Here is a 14,684-nt window from a genome sequence, read left to right on the forward strand (position 1 = left end):
CGTAACAAACCTGATTAAGTGGAGCGTTCTGCTTCAGCAGAGGAAAATCTTAAGGTTCCTGTGATCATTAACTGAACCCACAGAGTTTCGGTTGTTGTGTGAAGCAGGTCAGTTTCTCTGGCCCTGGTGTTTCTGTGAAGTCACTGAATTGTTTCTTCGTCTCTCACGACTCCTAGTGAAGACGATCCGTGTGTCTGCTGTCTGCTCTGTAGATTATCAAACTGTGAATGAATGAAACTCTCCCTGTGAACTGGAATTGATTTCGGCTCCAGGCTCTAATCAGTAATAAATACTGATTAGAATAAATTCTCTCTCTGGGTCTTTGGGCTTGAACCAGTATTATGGCAAACCCTTTAAACATAAATTTGGTTTCGTCTTACTATCCGTAATTACATTCCAGATATCTAAAACTACATTTTGACTATCTGGAATGGTAATTTAAGATATCTGTATTTACATTCTGACTAGGATGAATAATAATTCAAGATATCTTCAATTTCATTTTGACGAGTCAAAATTCCTTTCAAGATATCTCAAATGACGTCATTAGAAGGGTCACACATCCGTAATTATAATTTAAGATATCTTGAACGTAATTATGACTAGTCAGAATTACAATTTTAGATATCTGAATTAAGCCCCTCTTTGGCTGTACTGAGGTGTCCAAACAATTGCCTGAACAAATTCAATGGCGCTGGCAGTTTTGGACAAAATTGTAAGAAAATGCCACAATATAGAAAGAGCTCTTCAGTATGGGATATGCGGAGAGCGCGATTTTATTGTATTGATATTAATATTCCGCAGCCCGGGCCAGTTCAAGTAATAACCAGATGTAGTTTTTATACTGTGGTAAAGCTATCTGCCTTTTCGGAAATTATAGTAAAGCCAGCCAGCTCTTGATTTTGACATAATACACGGCACTACACCCATTAGCTCCTCTGAAAATAAAAGCGCACCCCGGTTCATGTCTGATTCACACTTTAAGTTGCTTTCCAGCGTCTATAAAAGTTTAAAGCTTTGTGTTCATGCATTTGTAACAGGAAATTATGTGTATCAAAATAAATTTATACACAGTGTGAAATGCAAAGTGTCACCTTTAGGAGATACAGGGACACCTGCAGAGGATAGACAGATATAGACAAACAGAAAAAAACAGATGTATAAAGTAAACATGCTAAGGCATTTGAATATGATTCTATTTTAGGTGGTCGAGGTAGACCAGTTATTCATATTATAAAAGAGCAGATCGACTTTCTTTTGGCCCAAGGTGGGGCTTTGTGGTCCATGGTGGCATCAATGGATGTTCTCGCTTAGTTACCTACTTGAACTGCAGCACAGACAATCACACCTCAACAGTGCTATTTCATTTTCTCAAGGCAACAGGCCTCTATGGTTTACCTTCTAGAGTGGTCAGACCAGAATGTGCAAGCAGCTATTGGTGATGAACGTCGGAGTCATCTAACTGGGGAATCCATCCATAATCAGAGTTGAGCGTCTTTGGAGGGATGTGGTTTTACATGTTCTGGAACCATTTTATAGCACATTTTATAATCTTGAAGATTCAGCCCTCTTGGATCCCAGCAATGATGTGCACAAACTTTCTCTTCACAGTTTATCTTCCTGAGAGTCAAAGCCGACTGGAACAATTCAGAAAGGCATGGAACCACCATTCCTTGCATACAGAAAACAATAAAACACCAACAGAAATCTGCACTGAACTGATGTTGGCAAACAGCACAGCAACCAACAACGTGTTTGGTGAAACTTCCAGCTAATCAGAGACTCTGCAACAGCATGGCCTTTGGCCACTACCAACCACTGATGCTGAAGAGGTTCCTAGTGTAGCTGTAGAACCAAACCAGGTTCTGTCAGCAGCAACTTCAGTCAGTTAATCTGGCAGTCAATCATATTTCAGATCTGAAGGAGAAATACCAGGCCTGTTGTGCAGAAATAGCAAATGCTTTATTGTCACTATGTTTGAGGAGTAACAAACATCAAGAACATTTGATCAAATGTTCTAAAGATACAATCACTACAAATAAAACTCAGAATTGACATGAGTAAGTAACCTTTCAGATCTAATTATAAAATGTTAAGGTGTTTAAAGACATGACAAATTAATTACACATTCTGGAGAGGGAAAGAACAATAAAAACTCCACTTTTGAAAATGTTCATGTAGAAATAACTAGTATCTCCCAACACCCTTTTCAAATGCATCTTTTGGACCCTTTGAGGTTCTTTACAATTTGATTTTGTTGTTAATCCAAATAAGCAGTGTTCATTACATGGACCAGAACAATCATTACAAAAGATTAAACTACAATGCCCATTTACATTGAAAAAACAAAAAAAAATCTAACCAAAGGTTTTCCAGTGCAAAAATCTTTCTACATGTCAGATCAGACACAAGTTAGATATAAGCAACTTTTCATCAAGATATCAGCTTGTTTTAAGTCATTTTTTTCTTAATATTGATGCAGAAGGACTTTCTACATTGTCAGATTATTTCACTTATAACAAGGGAAAGATGTCCAGTTATAAGTCAAATTAATATGCCAATGTCACTATTATTTTTTTAACAATACTAAATAATTAGACTTAAAACAAGCTCATATCTTGATGAACAGTTACATGTAAGTTAGTTTTATCTTTAGTGTACTAAGATATTTGCACTAGAAAGTATTCTAAAAATACTTAATAAGACCTTTTGTTTTTGCAGTGTGGCTCAAACATCCACTTTTCACAGATATGGGAAGTGCAGAAGCCCCTACTGTATCAAATCGATATAGGAATAACAGAGGGATATTGGCCACTTTAAAGTAAAAACAACAAACAGCTTCCAGTCCAGGGAGGAACGATGGACGGCGATGGCCCCAAATTGCCCCAAATGGCCCCCAGTGCCGGGTTTTATTGAAAACGTAAAAATAGCAAATTATTTCCAATCTTTTGATGAAAAATCAATATCGCCAGGTGGCGGTAATGAGCCGTTGTCTTGGTTACCATCCGCTACAAAACACGAGGAAGAAGAAAAAGAAGAAGAAGAACAACAACAAGAAGAAGAAGTGGCCGGTCTGCAGCTGCTAAGAGACGGGACCAGTCGAACCGGTACCTGGATGACGTCAGCAGGGGACCCGCAGGGCCGCGAGCAGGACTAAAGGCAGGTCTCGCGAGAGTAGAAAGCTGACCCGGCAGAACCGAACCGTACCGAACCGCTGCTGGTCCAGACAGGATCTGATCCTGGTGTACGAAATGGTTAGGTTCAGAACCGGTCCAGTTCAGAGAGCACAGCATTGTTCCGGCTCAGAACGGAACCGGGTTCTAAAGTTAAGTTTTCATTCCGGAGTTCAAACTGGATCCTCTTCAGATAGTTCGGTTCTGAACCTCCTCTAGAGCCCCTTGGGCCGTTTGAAAAGTGAGAACCGTCCATCTTGGTTCTGGTGCCGGTCCGACAACAGGACGATCGGTTCTGAACTTCGGAATCTGAAGAGTTCTGCCGCTGTCGGACCTCCAGCCCGGTCCAGAAGTTCTGAGCCCACCGAGTTCTTTGGAGCGATAAAGTCCTGGGTCTGTTTCAGCAGCTGGTTCTGCTTGGTTGATGGTTCTGGTTCTGACCCGTTTAGGCGCCAGCGATGCTGCAGCTCCCCCTGGTGGTGACGGCCCGGCTGGACCTGGTTCTGGTTCTGGTGACTCTGTTGTCTCTGTGGACTCGGCTGAGCGGGCTGGGTTACCCCGGCGCCGTGGTGTGAGTGTCAGCTGCGTACGGTCCGGTCCCGGTCCCGGAACCAGAACCAGAACCAGAACCTCTGTGTGTGTGCAGGTTCGATGAGGTCTACTACGGCCAGTTCCTTTCTCTCTACATGAAGAGAACGTTCTTCATCGACGACAGCGGCCCGCCGCTAGGCCACGCCCTCCTGGCTCTGGGAGGTGGGTTACTATGGCAACGGGCTGCCGCGACGCAGGGGGGCTCGCGACTCACTTCCTGTTCTTCCTGTTGCAGCTTACCTGGGCGGCTTCGACGGGAACTTTGTCTGGAACCGAATTGGAGCAGGTACCATCAGAACCGCTCAGGGGAAACCAGTTAGAACCAGTTAGAACCAACTGGGACCAGTTAGAGGATGAATGATGGATGCAGGGTTGAGTTTAGGAGGATATGAGCCCCAGGGCTAGAGCCAAGGGACGGGCCCCAAGTAATCATGGTTACACACACACACACACACGCACACACACACACACACACACACACACACACACACACACACACACACATATTGATGGATGGATGATGGATGTCCTGTCCTCTTTTTTTATTTATTTTTTTTTTTATTGAACAAACTGTATACAAAGACTCGATGAGGTGCAAGAACATTGCAACACAGGTAGAAAAATTAAACAAAAACCAGGGGCTAAAACTAAAGACAAGCACATAAAACATTAAGACAAATGAATATTAATAGAGCAGGATTTTAAAACAAAAGAAAAGTTGAGATACTGACAGTTACTTTTCTTGCAGAAACAGATTTCAAAAGTTTCAGTGAGGTGAAATAAAGTTTAAATTGGTTAAGAAAAAAATCCAAACAAGGAGTAAAACCTCTCCATTTACAGCAGAGTATGTGATATTTAACAAGTAAAAAGATAATATTAACCATGTCAGATATTTTACTATCAAGACCATCAATATAATATAAAATGTGGGTGATGATTATCTCAGGAATGTCTTCAATTTTAAGGAAAAACCAATTTTTAATGTCTCTCCATAGTTTCAAAGAAAAAAGATGATTATTGGATTCTTCTGGACAATCACAAAAGATACAACATGTTGAATCAAATTTAAATCTTTTGTGTAAAAATTCAACCACTGGATAAAAATGGTGATAAATTTTGAAGTGAGTTTCTTTAACCTTTGATGAAATCGGCCATTTTACATACTTGGAGAACATCTTCTCAATTCTAGACAGATTGGTTGTTATCAAGATATTATTATTGTAATCATTAATAATTTAGATTTGAAGGTTGTCACAAGCAGAACATTGTTGCACTTTGTATCAGTCACACTGTCATTCTGGGTAAAGATGAAGTAACATCTGAATATCTGAAGGTGTTTTGATCAGAGCTACAGGAATAAATTTACATACTTTTACATATTCATTACAAGAACAGTTCAGATCTCTATGATTTAATAAAACACCATTACTATCCATTAAGTCAGTTACAAATAAAATACCTTTTTCATACCAGTCAGTTTTAAAAATAGATTTTCTATTTATCAATATTGATCTGTTATTCCACACTACAGATCCATGTGGGGGAAAGTTGTGGCTAAATATCATTTTCCAAAAATGTAAAACTTGCTTGTGAAAATTAGACAGTGTAATATTAATCTTGGTTAATTCAAAATCACATTTAAGCAGGAAATCCAAGCCACCAAGTTTATTAAATATAGATTTATTGATATGAAACCACATTGAGTTGGAATGAGACAAAAATATATTCAATTTATTCTAAATGAGCCAATCAGAGCCTCGAAATCTAAAGCTCTAATTCCTCCTTTATCATAATCTGTAATAAGATCAGATCGTCTTAAATAGTGAGTTTTGTTTCTCCAGATAAATTGAAAGATTATTGAATTGGTTTCTTAATATTCTTATCAGAGATAAAAGCAGAATGACACGGAGAAATTAATTTGGACTCTCCTTCATCTTTGGACAGAAGTGTTTGTCCAAAACCAGTCAGATCTCTAGTTAACCAATGACTCAGGATTTCTTCATACCATCCAATGTTTTCCTTCTCTCTTCTAATAATGTCTTTTGAAATCAATATTCCCAGATATTTATAACTGTAATGGAGGCAACAGACGTCTCAGAGCTGGAATGGATCCGCAAAAGTTCACATTTATCAATATTGAGAGAAAAACCAGATGGGTTAGAAAACATTGAAATAGATTTTAGTGCAACATCTACCATAGTTTTATCTCTTAGGAAAATTGTATCGTCAGCAAATTGACTAATCTTGAATTCCTTATCAAACATTTTGATACCATGCAAATTAGAATGTTTCATTATTAGCAATGTTAGCATTTGAGTTGTTAATATAAATAATATAGGTGAAATTGGGCAGCAAGGTCTGATTCCTCTTGACAGAGAAACTAGGGGTCAAACTCGTTCCCATGGAAACGGAGCTACTTACATCAGTATAAAATAATCTGATTATACGACAAAATTTTTCCCCAAAGCCAAAATATTTTAAGGTTTTTATTATAAAGCCATGTTCCAGTGAGTCAAAAGCCTTGAAGAAATCCAGGAATAAAATAAAACTCTCACCATCAATAAAGTTACAATAATCAATCATATCAAAAATCAGTCTAGTGATGATGGATATTTCTTCCCTTTAAAAATGCTGATTGACGTTCATTAATAATTGTTCCTAATCCACTGTTCAAGCGATTGGCATAAACAAGAGCTGAAATTTTAGGATCTGTACATAACAGAGTGATGGGTCTCCAATTGTTTAAAGATAAAGGATCTTTGTTAGTTTTGGGGATCAGAGTAATCAGACCTCGTTTCATGGTGGGAGAGAGATTATTGTTTGAAATACATTCCAGCAGGGCCTCAAATAAAAGTTTTTGTAAATCTTTCCAAAAGAAAGTATAAAATTCAGTGGTTAACCCATCAAGGCCTGGAGATTTACCTTCTGTCAGTTGTTGTTTTGTCAGTTGTTGTTTTGTCAGTTGTTGTATCAGATTCCTGGATTTCATCAAAAAAAGATTGGAAATTGGATTCTGAATACTTAGAACAATAAAGATTACTATAAAAATTTCTAATTGCTACATTTATTAAATCAGGTCTTCAGTGATGCTTCCATTAATAATTAGTTTCTGAATCTTTTTTTTGGACTGTCTCTGAAGATGAAAAAAATATGAAGAGTCTTCAATGAAAGCCCCTTTGCTTTATCTAAAAAAAACATCTAGTTGTGATTTAAACTATCAAGCTGATTCAGTTCTTCAGATGATAAAACTGATTTTGAACATAGAGAATTAATATTGGCAATAAGTTGGGAATGTTTCTGTCTCCTCAGCTGTGAAGTGATTTTGCCCCTTTATTTCTGTTGTCCTAACATTAAATTTAAACCACTCCCACTTATTTAAGGGCAGCAGATCCATTACTGAAATATCTTCAATAAGGTCCAGGACGTCTGAACAGAAAGTTTATTATTCAGTAGATTAATATTAAACTAACAAGTTTGAAGGTAATTTAGATTTATCCAGAGAGAAACAAGGTAACTGAACAATGATCAGTTAAAGGAGCTGCTGAGATTTCACAACTTGAAATATTATTTACCAGATTATGAGGGATTAACCAGTAATCCAGCCCAGAGCTCTGGCCATTGAACCAGGAGTATTGTCTGATATTAGCATTTCTAATTCTCTGTCAAATTTGTATTAGAGATTAAATTTACAAAAATACCATCATAAATATGGTGCTGCCCCCTAGAGGACCAATGGATCCATCTGGAGTTACATTAAAATCTCCTCCTAAGATAATCTGATCAGTGGAATATTTTATTTTCCATTGTTTTATCTTCACTCCGAGGTCAGTAAAAAATATACTATTCATTGTTTTATTGTTGTATCCATATACACACACCAAAATGATCTTATTTCCATCGATCTCCACTATTCCAGTTACCCAGTGGCCATTTGTATCACTGATATGCTCCAACAAACAACCTGGGAATTTATAAAACATAATCACAACCCAGCTGAATGTGACGGACCATGACTAAAATAAATTTGATCAAACATTGAAGTTTCCAGAATTTATTCTCCTCACTTGATGACTGAGTTTCTTCTTCTTTGCCTTTTGCTCTTTGCAATAAAGATAAATAGCCTTATGTCTGACTTTATTTTTTAAATGTCTAGTATTAAGTGACAGTAAAGATAACATGAAATAAACACAATAGTTGTGCAGAAATTACTCACAGGAACGAGATAACAGCCAATAATAGCTAAATGGAATAGTGCAATAGCCCTTTAAACAAATACAACAATAATATAAATACCAGTGAAAGTAAAGAAACATGGCGGTGTAATTAGTTCCGGGTCCACTCTTCGATTATCGATCAGGGCGAAACCTTCCTTCAGGTTTGCTTCTCCTCCACAGTTTATCCTGGGCGATCCTGTCCTCCTTGAAACTGATGTGCATTTCTTTACAAACTTTAGCATCTTTGGACTTCCTCCAGACCTCATCTCATGGTTCGCATCCCGAACTGAATGATGAGGTTCTGGTCGGTTGTTGGGCGAAGCAGCTCCAGATTTTTTCCCCAATCTGTGAACGGTGTCGACTGTATCACGCAGCCGATCCACGGAGACAGGAATGATCCTAGTGAGAATCCCCATGATGGATTCCCGTACATCCTCGTCGTCTTTCTCGGGCGGTCCGGTCACCTTCAGGTTCCAGCGTCTCTTGTAACGAGTCTGGTCTCACAGGAAACCCTCAGCGCTGCGTTTTCTTTTTTGAGAAGGTTAACTGTAGCTTGGAGCTCTGATATGGTTTTCTTATTAACCTCAATGGCGACAGGATTAGCTTCTATGCGTTTGTCAATGCTTTTTAAAGTGTCAGTCTGATTGTCCATCTTTGTGTTAAGTTCTCCTATCGCACGAAGAATGGCGTTCGCTGTTTCCTCCTTACACTCAGGCTCTTGTAGCTTCATTTTTTTCTTGCTTTTGTTTTTTATAGGTGTGTGATCCCAATTCACCTTTAGTTCTTTAACAGAAGGATCAATCGTTGCCCCGACCGATTCAATTTCTTCCATAATGTCTTCTCCCAAGCCTCTTGAAGAGCCGATAGATTGTAGTCGTGGTCTGACATGCTAACTTCCGTCGATAAATTGCAAGACGGAAAAAAGGAGTAAGAGGCTGAAAAGGTTTTAAAAAATTGTTGAACTAAGAATAAAAAACCTAAGACGTTTTAAAACAAGGGCTAGAGCAGAAAAATTTGGGTTAAATCTAGGCTAAATAATAATTGTATATTAGAGCCTGCAAAAACAACACCTGTCACTCCGCCATCTTGGACCTCATGGATGTCCTGTCCTGTCGGAGGTCTGTGGATCGTTCTTCTTCTCTGGTTTTGTCCAGCCTCTCCAATTAATGAGGTGCGTTGGTTTTGCGCTGCAGCGTATCCCTGCAGCCTCAGCGTGTGGAGCCTGCGGCTGCTGCCGGCTCTGGGTGGAGCGCTCTGCGTCCCGCTGGCTTACCTGCTGACTCTGGAGCTCAGGTGTTCTCACCTGTCGGCCCTGGGAGCCGCTCTGCTGCTGCTGCTGGGTGAGTCATTAGGGTCGTGGTGCGTTCAGGGCCTATGAGGTTCACCTGATGTGAATGTTTCTATGGTTTCAGAGAACTCTCTGATCGTCCAATCACGCTTCATGTTGCTGGAGTCGTTGCTCATTTTCTTCGTCTTGCTGGCGTTCTTCTCATACCTCCGCTTCCACAACGCTCCCAGTAGGTTAGTACTGCCTGTAACCTTTGACCCCGACCCCGAGGGATCAGCAGTCACCATCCTCTCCTCCTCAGGTGCTGGTCCAGGTACGGCTGGCTCCTCCTCTCAGGTGTGTCGTGTGCGGCTGCTGTCGGGTGAGGACCGCTCTGCCACATGCCAGCTTCATGCTGAGCATAGCGTGTTTAATGTGACCTTTGACCTCGGCAGGGTGAAGTACACGGGCCTGTTCTCCTACCTGCTGCTGTTGGGCGTGGCGTCGCTGAACAGCTGGAAGCTAATCGGAGACCGGGCCCAGAGTCATGTGAGTCCAGAAGGTTCTGTCTGACCCGGTTCTGTCTGACCCGGTTCTGTCTGACCCGGTTCTCTCCGTGTGGAGCAGATGAGTGTGTGTGTTCAGTGTGGTTGGAAGGTTCTGTGCCTGTTGGTGGTTCCGGTTCTGCTCTACGTGTTCTGGTTCTACGTCCACCTGAGCGTCCTCCAGCGCAGCGGACCACATGACCAGCTGATGAGCTCCGCCTTTCAGGCCAGCCTGCAGGTAGCCCCGCCCTCTCACCTGGCCCAGGTGTTCCTCAGTAGGAATCGACTGGAGGGTCCTGGCCTGTTAGCCACTATAGCTATTAGGTGCTATTGCTGTTGGCTGCTGTTAGCAGACAGCTGCTAGCCGCTGTAGCCGTGAGCTGCTAATGATGCTCCTGTAGCCGTTATGAGTGAAAGTGTTCCAGTGCAGGATGAGCAGAAATCTGTCAAAAGTTTGTAGCTTCCAGCTTCCTGTCTGATTTCTAGAAAATGGTTTCAATTAAATCTCAGAAACTTGCCCATGGTTGATGTGTAAAATGTAAAAATATTTGGACATAAATCTTTCTGTCTGTACAGTAAACTCATTTTGTTAAATGTTGGTCAATAATTTAATTCCCCTGCTGTTTGTTTCCTGGATTTTGTGAATGTCACCACATGAGGCAGTGAGTCGTTTTTAACTGTCACAAGCAGAAACATTATTTTCTGACTTTAATCACTCTCTGACTCGACTGCACTCCTAATGCAGACCCGTTGCCATGGAAACCGACAGACAGGGATCTCGCACAGACTGGTGATCTGTGCGAGTCGCTTTATTTTAGTGCCAACTGAAGCGAAACGCAGACTGCAGCACAGCTACATGTTAGCTAGCAGAACGTTTTCCCTGACCTGTGAAAGGTCAAAGCAGCAGGACATTTGCACGACCCGACGTTCCTGACGCGATCCAAAGCAACGATGACTCACCCGACGTCCAGTCCGATCACAGATCAATGGTTCTGATTGATCAGCAGCTGGTGGACTGCTTCTCCGTTTCAGGGCGGTCTCTCCAGGGTCACGCGGGGTCAGCCCCTGCAGGTGGCGTTCGGTAGTCAGGTGACCTTACGAAGCTCCGCCCCTCGGCCCGTCCCCTGCTGGCTCCACTCACACAAAGCCAACTATCCAATCAGGTGCCGCCGGCTCGGTCCCACCCTGCAGCCAATCGGAAGCCTCTGAGGACAAAACGGTAACTTCCTGTTTCTGTGTTCAGGTATGAAAATGGGCGGGGCAGCTCCCACCAGCAGCAGGTGATCTGCTACGCCTTCAAGGACGTCAACAACTGGTGGATCATCAAGGACCCGGCCAGGTAGGTCAGAACCAAAGCAGAACCGGGTCGGGTTCTGCAGGTCCCAGCAGGTATGTGTCTTAGGCAGGAGCTGGTGGTGGACTCTCCGCCCCGACCGGTGCGACACGGTGACATCATCCAGCTGGTTCATGGGATGACATCACGCCTCCTCAACAGGTACGCAGCTCACCTGCTGTGATGTCACTCTGCTGCCGTCAGCGCTGACCTTCTTCTTCTTTGGTAGCCATGATGTCGCAGCGCCCATGAGTCCGCACGCGCAGGAGGTTTCCGGATACATAGACTTCAACGTTTCCATGGCAACTCAGAACCTGTGGAGGCTGGTGAGTCTGACCGAACCGGACCGAACCAGGAACACTTTACTCTGGGTTAAGGAGGGGGAGGAGCCACAGGACAGAGCAGAGCATGATTGATCCTCTGGCTGAACCAGACGCTAAGCTAGACGCTAAGCTAGACGCTAAGCTAGACCTCCAGTTCCACCAGTAATGACCAGCAGAAACACCTACTGAGCCTGGTTCTGGTTCTGGTCCTGGTTCTGGTTCTGGTTCTGATTCTGCTGATCCTGGTCTTCGTCTTTTGCCTTCAGGAGATTTACAACAGGGAGGCGGAGTCAGAGGAGTGGAAGACGATCGTTTCTGAGGTCCGATTGGTCCACGTCAACACTTCAGCTGTCCTCAAGGTCCTCACAGGAAGTGATGTCACCGTAGTGGCTGAGCAGAGCTTCAGGTTAACGTGTGTGTGTGTGTGTGTGCGTGCGCAGCTGAGCGGCCTGCCTCTCCCAGACTGGGGTTTCCGTCAGATGGAGGTCGTGGCGGAGAAGCTGCTGAAGGCTCACAGCGGCAGCCTGGGCTGGACGGTGGAGGAGCACCGATACGGAACCAGTACGACCCGCAGAACCTACAGAACCAAGTCTAGATAGTCATTCTGTCCCTACATGGAGTCCAGATTCCTTCAGTAACAGTGACAGTGGAGAGGAAAACTCCCCTTAGCAGGAAGAACCCTCCTGCTAACGCCGAGTAAAAACAGATTGAATATAATGAAGCTTAAAGTGACATGGTAACAAAACGTGGAGATATATCAGAAAATGTTTTGATCTAATGCTAACTGCAAACAGCATGAGTTAGCGACTGGAGCTCTGCGACGCTACGCTTTCCTTTCTGGTTAGAAAGGAAAGAGTCAGCTGGTTAGCTGGTTAGCTGGTTAGCTACCAGCCGCTGTCTCTCTCCTCCTCACCTGTTTGCTCCTCATCTCCATCTTTCTTTCTCGGGTTCTCACTCAAAGGACTGAGCGTTTCTGACTGTTCCAGCTGGACACAGCTAGCACTGTGGCGGCTAGCATACGTCATTTACCCAGGATGCATTGCAGCATAAACAACATAGTTGATTCCTGTTTTTAAATCTGAAACAAATATTCTCAGATAAAGTCTGTTGTTACAACTATCCTAGATCTCTAAACACAGAGAGACAGGGTCAAAGGTCAACATCCCCATCTATAAAAAGAGAACATGAAGGTATGGGTAGCAGTAGCTGATGACCTCGTGTAGTGACATCACCATCTCCCATGACGCATCACCTGCAGGTCAGGAGCAGAAGGAGCGGGAGGCGGAGCTTCACTCTCCGACACACATCGATGTCGACAGAAAAATCTCTTTCTGGTCCAAATTCACGGAGCTCCAGGTATGACCGTGAACGCATCACAGCGATGTCACTGTCAGTGATGCTGTGATCCCTCTGATGATGTCATACTGTGATGTCACTACAGTGGAAGATGCTGACCGTGAAACAGGAAGAGTCTGAACACAAGTACAGCTCCGCCCCTTTAGAGTGGATCACCATGGAAACCAACATCGCCTACTGGCTGCACCCGTCGTCCAATGTAACACACACACACACACTCAGAAACACACACACAGTATTTGGTCCTTATCTCTGATTGGCCGGCTGTGTTTCAGGCTCAGATCCATCTGATTGGTAACCTGGTGTCATGGGGCGTGGCCAACCTCAGCCTGCTGGCCTATCAGCTGCTGGCGGCGCTGTACCTGCTGAGGAGGAGGCGGGGCTTCAAAGACCTACCTGATGGTACAGTTTCCTGGCAGGTTCTGCTGTCAGGGCCAGTTCTGATGTGGTTCTGACCCGGTTCCGACATGGTGCGTCTCCAGGTGCGTGGCAGCGGTTTGCGTCTGTGGGCCTGCTCTGCGGCGGCGGCTGGGCGGTGAACTTCCTGCCCTTCCTGCTGATGGAGCGGACTCTCTTCCTGTACCACTACCTGCCCGCCCTCTGCTACCTCTACCTGCTGAGCCCCGCCCTGCTGGAGCACATACACACTCACCTGCTCAGGTACGCACACGCAGAGACGGGGAACACATCAGGACATTGGAGATAGCAAGTGGCAGAGAACATGGAGGACATGCTAACTCCACCCACTCAGCTTTAGCTCTGCCTTTACTTTGAAAGGCTGCTCTTCTGCTTCCTGTGGACAGTGATGGCTCTGTTTCTGTCCACAGCAGCGGGACGTCCCGCCACGTGCTGAGCGTCTGCACGGCGGCTGTCCTGCTGTCCATCTTCCTGTCCTACTGGACCTTCTGTCCTTTGACCTACGGAAACCCTGAGCTGACAGCCAATCAGCTGCAGGCGCTGAAGTGGAGAGACAGCTGGGACATCCTGTACCGCCGCCGCTGAGGGACACTGAGAGACACAGAGACTGGTCTTTACGAGCCAAACCTGAATGTACCATCAGCTTTAGTCATGTGACCTGATGATGTAACAGTGATTGCTGATAAAACAGTAAGAGCTGTGCATTAAAACAGTGTGCTTTTATTTTGAAAGAGACACACTTCCTGTTGGTCAACAGACTGAAGTGTCTGAGTCTGTTCAGTAAGGACAGATCATTACCCACCCTGACCCCATCCTACATCCTTCCTACATCCATCCATCCATCATCGTGCCATCTGCTTAAGTTTCAGCAGAGCTCTGAAGCCAGACTGAAACTCAGACAGCTCACTCACCTGTTCAGGTGTGTTCCAGTCCCAATAATGCTGCAGGAAGCACAACAGACAAAAACTAAGAGACAAACAGTTACATTTCTGAGAATGAGGGAGATTATCATCACCCAACAATTACTAGCAACATCAGTAAATAGAAACACTGTTCACATGGACTGTGTATGAATATTAAAAATACCATCCATCCATTTTCTAACACCTTGTCCCTACTGGGGTCCGGAGGAGCTGCTGCCTCTCCAGCTACGTTCCGGGGGAGAGGCGGGTCACCTGGACAGGTCGCCAGTCAGTCGCAGGGCAACACAGAAACATACAGAACACACAAGTTGTCGGTATAATTATGGATGATTTGATGAACACGAACAGGTTAGTCAAGGTTAACCAGGCTAAACTACTCTCTAATTAACCAGGCTCGCTGATTAGCTAGCGGCTGCACGTGATCTGAGTTAAAACTCTTTAATTTATCTAATTTACTGCTGTAATTTTTAAGTGAATAATTGACATATTGCGGGGAGTAGTGACCAAATTAAATGGCGACGGAACGCGGTTCTGACGTATTT

General features: G+C 43.6%; 1 protein-coding gene across 1 annotated transcript; it reads left to right on the forward strand.

Annotated features, from left to right (window-relative positions):
* The first annotated feature begins 1,949 nt into the window (after positions 1-1,949).
* On the forward strand, positions 1,950-13,954 carry pomt1 (protein-O-mannosyltransferase 1). Its single transcript, XM_044112297.1, has 20 exons — positions 1,950-3,159; positions 3,623-3,744; positions 3,820-3,926; positions 4,000-4,050; positions 9,172-9,318; positions 9,391-9,499; positions 9,568-9,627; positions 9,701-9,794; positions 9,873-10,028; positions 10,823-10,953; positions 11,034-11,129; positions 11,193-11,285; positions 11,353-11,449; positions 11,713-11,805; positions 11,887-12,007; positions 12,705-12,802; positions 12,888-13,001; positions 13,078-13,204; positions 13,285-13,462; positions 13,630-13,954. Exons 2-20 carry the CDS (start codon positions 3,632-3,634, stop codon positions 13,802-13,804), a joined length of 2,160 nt encoding a protein of 719 aa, XP_043968232.1. The 5' UTR covers positions 1,950-3,159; positions 3,623-3,631; the 3' UTR covers positions 13,805-13,954.
* The last annotated feature ends 730 nt before the right edge of the window (positions 13,955-14,684 follow it).

Source organism: Gambusia affinis, linkage group LG03, assembly GCF_019740435.1.
Source record: "Gambusia affinis linkage group LG03, SWU_Gaff_1.0, whole genome shotgun sequence".
Classification (NCBI taxonomy): domain Eukaryota; kingdom Metazoa; phylum Chordata; class Actinopteri; order Cyprinodontiformes; family Poeciliidae; genus Gambusia; species Gambusia affinis.